Source organism: Schistocerca gregaria, chromosome 3 (genome assembly GCF_023897955.1).
Source record: "Schistocerca gregaria isolate iqSchGreg1 chromosome 3, iqSchGreg1.2, whole genome shotgun sequence".
Taxonomy (NCBI): Eukaryota; Metazoa; Arthropoda; class Insecta; order Orthoptera; family Acrididae; genus Schistocerca; species Schistocerca gregaria.
In genome coordinates, this window is record NC_064922.1 from 518,837,794 (window position 1) to 518,843,793 (window position 6,000).

A 6,000-nucleotide genomic window follows, 5' to 3' on the forward strand; every position below is an offset into this window, starting at 1 on the left:
CAAGAGATCAACACCGTAAATTCCTCAGTATGATTTAGGGCGGGATTCGCAGGTCCAAAATAATATCTTTCGGGTGAGAATAAAACATGCTGTTCACCTGAGTCCTTAAATAAAAATATTTCGTCACGCAACGCCAACGTAAACCACCTCCCTATTTCATTCCATTAGTGATGGATTTCGTTAACAGCATCTGACTCCAAATATTACGCTATGTTTTCATCGTCTTTATGATATAATTTGAATTGGCATTACTTTATCGTTAATAACAAATCCAACAAGGATTGTATCTGCGCGTATAAAACCGCCGACCAAGAACAGCCCGGAAATTGTGATGTAGAGGCACAAATCGAGGTTAATAGTATTCAGTATGTACTGGTTTAAGACGCTCTAAGAATCGTAATTATCGTGTTGTAACATAGTGGTCTAGAGATCCGTTAATCGCCCCGCGGGATTAGCCGAGCTGTCTGAGGCACTGATGTCACGTACTGTGCGGCTGATCCCAGCGGAGGCTCGAGTCCTCCCTCGGGCATGGGTGCGTGCGTTTGTCCTTAGGATAATGTAGGTTAAGTAGTGTGTAAGCTCAGGGACTGATGACTTTAGCTGTTAAGTCCCATAAAATTTCACACACATTTTTGTCTGTTAATCAACGACAAATTGTAATGTCTTCGTGCTCAAGCGTGGTGAAAAACACGTCTACAAATGTCTCGTGATAGCAACATGTTCTCTTTGGGAAGTTGCCGCGCGTTTTCGTCCTTTTAGATAAATGTCCATTATTAGCACTAAAAACGTTTTAAAAATTTCCGCATAAACGCAAAAAAGAAAAAAGGAATCAACTGGAATTTATTTTCAAATACAATTATACCTGTCAGACCCTCTGGCTACAACTATGCACATTAACTTTTACAGTGTCTCTGTTCCAACAGAAATATTTCTTCCCAGTGGAAACCTGAGATATACATTTGTGAATGTTCATACTTTTCATCATGCGGAAGTGTTGCCAACTGTTGGCCATCACTATGAAAACGTCAGTAAGTCAATGTAGGAGCGCGCAGCAGCTTGTCGTTGATTCGCTATATTTCATTGTATAGTTGAATATTGTAATTATTATTTTGCAAGATAATTATTGATGATCATTCTAGTATTTATTACAATACAGAATTTCATAATTAATTATTGTAGCCCTTGAAAAGGAAGCCAAGTATACTAAGTTTATTTTGAAAACAGGTACATATTTTTGTATAAATCTTGTCTCTAAAATCATTAAAAATCACTTAAGAGCATTACCATACAAAGAAAACTTTTCCTCCCTCCACAAAAAAATACAAGGATGAAATGGTTAATCGTTACATCAAGTGCCCATGGTATTTAGATCTGTGAATGATGTGTAATAGACGAAGGGAAATTTCACACTAGGTGATGTGTACACCGGCGACTGCCTAATAGCCTTCCTTCGAGGTGCTGCTACATAAAATCTAGAAGACACGAAACTAAGGTATTTACGCAAAAATACCGTTTCTCAAATGAAGTCTTAGTTTCGTAGCTACGCTTACGAGCACAGATCGTATTTCCTATGTTGAATATATCTTAACACACACTTGATATTCGATTACTCTTCGACACTCCTAATGATGGTTTGTAATGCCTACATGCGTTTCATACGTTCAAGTTGGCAAGACACATAGTTATACAGCGTTAATAACAATTATAATCGAATGTACGATTTACATTGTTCCTCCACTTAACCTTTTTTTCATAAGAGTAGAACTGTAATCACATCCAGATCTGTTAGCAAAAATTTAATTCACGCAGACGAACCTAATTGTAGCCCTGGAACTTTTAAGAGAGGGTATCTACATAATATACTAAGTAGTCAAAATATTGAAAAACTCATTTTATTTGCTTCTTCCCTGTTTTATAACGACGAAGAAGTTAAGTGTTCAACTAACATGTGAGATCTGCAACAGCTGACCACACGTCTTTCATTACAATTTACAGAAGAAAAGTGGACGCATAGAATACATAGCTTTATCACTGGTTTTGTCCTCTTACGGACATAATCAGACGTCGTCTTTGGTACTGCAATTTGTATTCTTATCAGCTACATCACGTTAGCAGTTCAAAAATGATTCAAATGGCTCTAAGCACTATGGGACATAACATCTGAGGTCATCACACTCCTAGAGTAGAACTACTTAAACCTGACTAATCTAATGGGACATAACATCTGAGGTCATCAGACTCCTAGAGTAGAACTACTGAAACCTAACTAATCTAAGGACATCACGAACATCCATGCCCGACGCAGGATTCGAACCCGCGACCGTATCAACCACGTGGTTCCAGACTGAAGCGCCTAGAACCGCTCGGCCACAGAAGTAATTAGGTACTTAGTCATTTACATGTTTTATTAGTAACATCTCGATACAACGTGGAACATGCCAATCCATGTAACAGTGTAATACATATCATTAGCGGGTACGTGGCTACATTCTGACGGTTAATATAACTGGTTTTTACATTGATTGTAATTTACCAAGTGAAACATTCGCTCGCAAATTCTATCCAATCACGCATTCACTTCTGGTGTAAAAGAAATTGTCAAGTAAAGATGATTTGTTTCACAACTGTTCCCTTTCGCTAATAATGCATTTAGCTTTCGAAGGCGGTGGTAAGATATTGTTGTGGATGCATGGCTTGCCTCCTCCCCCTGCTGTGGAACATGAAATTTACGTGGTGAATACTGAAGGTCATTTCTGTTTCCATTTTTTAATACTAGTATTCTAAAACGTATTTAAGGTTGTGACGAGTTCATTACAAAAAAGATATGTAGTTTACTGTAAACAAGGTGTACATTAAGCGTTAAGAAAATTAACGACATCCGACTACTGTCACTAAAATTATGGATAGTGTAAGTGTAAAATACATTAAATGGAATTTGACACGGTCGCTTTACACAGAGATTGCCACAAATGGCAAGAAATTACTATAAAAGATAACGCACGAGGAAACGCGAAGCACGCGTAACAATGACCCTGACGCGTTTCTGGACGTGGGTGCGGCCGCGCTGCACTACATTAAGCAGAGCGAGTACCCACCTTCCTGGTCAGCGGGGCCCCGCGAGCAGGCGCGCGCCGACTGGTGAGCGCCCATGGTGAGTGGCCACAGCTGGCCGCATCCCCGGCCGCCGACACTGTGCCGTCGCCGACGACGTGCCGCGCTCCCAAAACAAACACCGGTCGCGCACTGCGCACGCGCACAGCCGCCGCCGCCGCCTATGACGTCACGACCGCCTGACGGCACGGCGCACGCGACACCGTAGGGGACGGCTGGCGGGGATGTGGCCCTCGCAGCCGCTACTGTTTCCGCTGCACCTGCATTAGCACGCGGCCGGCCGCTTAGATGAACTCATGGCAGTAGACTCAACAGAATTACTGTGAAAGCTACCGCTGGCGGGGGGGCGCTGTCAAAGAAGTATAAAGGGATTCAATAATGAACGTGATTAATAACTTGTATTTTTCGTTCCTGCCATGAGTACACCACTTCATCCCTTTAATGAGTTTCCTAAAATACTCAGATTTACCCGATTTCGTATACTGATAAGTACACTACTGGCCATTTAAATTGCTACACCACGAAGATGACGTGCTACAGACGCGAAATTTAACTGAAAGGAAGAAGATGCTGTGATATGCAAATGATTAGCTTTTCAGAGCACTCACCCAAGGTTGCCGCCGGTGACGACACCTACAACGTACTGGTATGAGGAAAGTTTCCAACCGATTTCTCATACACAAATAGCAGTTGACTGGCGTTGCCTGGTGAAACGTTGTTGTGATGCCTCCTGTGAGGAGGAGAAATGCGTACCATCACGTTTCCGACTTTGATAAAGGTCGGATTGTAGCCTATCGCGATTGCGGTTTATCGTATCTGGACATTGCTGCTCGCGTTGGTCGAGATCTAATGTCTGTTAGTAGAATTTGGAATCGGTGGGTTCAGGGGGGTAACAAGGAACGCCGTGCTGGATCCCAACGGCCTCCTATCACTATCAGTCGGGATGACAGGCATCTTATCTGCATGGCTGCAACGGATCGTGCAGCCATGCCTCGATCTCTGAGTCAACAGATGGGGACGTTTGCAAGACAACAACCATCTGCACTAACAGTTCGACGACGTTTGCAGCAGTATGGACTGTCAGCTCGGAGACCATGGCTGCGGTTACCCTTGACGCTGCATCACAGAAAGGAGCGCCTGCGATGGTGTACTCAACGACGAACCTGGGTGCACAAATGGCAAAACGTCATTTTTTCGGATGAATCCAGGTCCTGTTTACAGCATCATGATGGTCGCATCCGTGTTTGGCGACATCGCGGTGAACGCACATTGGAAGCGTGTATTCGTCATCGCCGTACTGGCGTATCACCCGGCGTGATGGTATGGGTTGCCATTGGTTACACGTCTCGGCCACCTGTTGATCGCATTGACGGCACTTTTAACAGTGGACGTTACATTTCAGATGTGTTCGATCTCTGCGAAACCCTACATTTCAGCAGGTAATGAACGACCGCATGTTGCACGTCCTGCACGGGCCTTTCTGGATACAGAAAATGTTCGACTGCTGCCCTGGCCAGCACATTCTCCAGATGTCTCACCAATTGAAAACGTTTGGTCAATGGTAGCCGAGCAACTGGCTCGTCACAATACGCCAATCACTACTCCTGATGAACTGTGGTGTCGTGTTGAAGCTGCATGGGCAGCTGTACCTGTGCACGCCATCCAAGCTCTGACTCAATACCCAGGCGTATCAAGGCCGTTATTACGGCCAGAGGCGGTTGTTCTGGGTACTGATTTCTCAGGAACTATGCACCCAAACTGAGTGAAAATGTAATCACATGTTAGTTCTAGTATAATATATTTTTCCAATGAATATCCGTTCATCATCTGCATTTCTTCTTGGTGTAACAATTTTAATGTCCAGTAGTGTATTAACTTTTACCAGAAGTAGCAGCATGTCACTGTAGAGAGGCCATTTACTATTACTTTTGTAATACAATTTTGTCATTAAATCTCTCTATGAAGATACTATCGATGGTTGTTTTTCAGCAACTAGCTACTGCACGTCTGAAGCTTACGTAAGAATTAAGTTGAATGATAATGTCACTGACATCACCGAATGTCAGACACGATCTGCTCTTACGGTCTGACAATTCGCCGCGTGGAACCAATAGGATTTCATTAACATGGAAGTGCAAAGATAAAACAAGAACATAAAAATATGGTGTCTCAAAACGGATACAAACTCAGCACTTGGAATGTATCCATGATGCTGCAAATATTTGACGTCACTTTACGCAGTGACTCTGACATTACTACTTTCTATATAACCAATAACAAACGCAGTAGCTTCCGTGGTAAAATCTTCACAAATTGGTGTCAATAGACCCTGGATTCATGTCGACGGTTTCTCTTCATCAACGAGTTTAGGTTGTCTTATGGCACTATTCAGCTGGAGGCCCCTTCCGGGTTAGCTTTGTCGTCTGGAGCAACACCTGCTACTGACACCACTTCGGCAACTCGCGCGTTGATAAGGATGACATGAAACGATGAAGACAACACAAAAACCCAATGCCTCACGTGGAGAAAATCGAACCCAAGGTTCCAGCGTCTAGACGCGACAACGCTAACAACTAGACTACGAGCTGCAGACTGACACTGGATAACCATCATTGAGCTGGGTAGGTGCATATGCACCTCTTGGGCAACAAATCAACTTCCGACGGATGAATAGGAAGGAGAATCAGATATGTTTTGAGTCACTATCATGTAGGTATGTTAATCATATCAAGAGTAATTTGAGGGTTATGCACCATCGTATAGGACTCTCAACAAAATGGAATGACCTGTGGTATATACTGATATGAACTCTATCGAGCGTTGCCTTCTGACAGGTTTGATGGGTCTGCCACTAATTTATCCCCTGTGCCAACCTCTTCCTCTCTGAGT

The 6,000-nt window shown here is 43.2% G+C and overlaps 1 protein-coding gene across 2 annotated transcripts in view; it reads right to left on the bottom strand.

Annotated features, from left to right (window-relative positions):
- LOC126355988 (serine/threonine-protein kinase 32B) overlaps positions 1-3,203 on the bottom strand; it is a 635,590-nt gene extending 632,387 nt beyond the window's left edge. The window contains exon 1 of one of the 2 annotated variants that reach the window (XM_050006606.1): positions 3,096-3,203. In XM_050006606.1, coding sequence (XP_049862563.1) covers positions 3,096-3,150 — 55 coding nt within the window. In that variant the 5' untranslated portion in view covers positions 3,151-3,203. The remainder of the gene's footprint in view (positions 1-3,095) is intronic. The other variant, XM_050006607.1, reaches the window with a different exon arrangement.
- Positions 3,204-6,000: the final 2,797 nt, after the last annotated feature.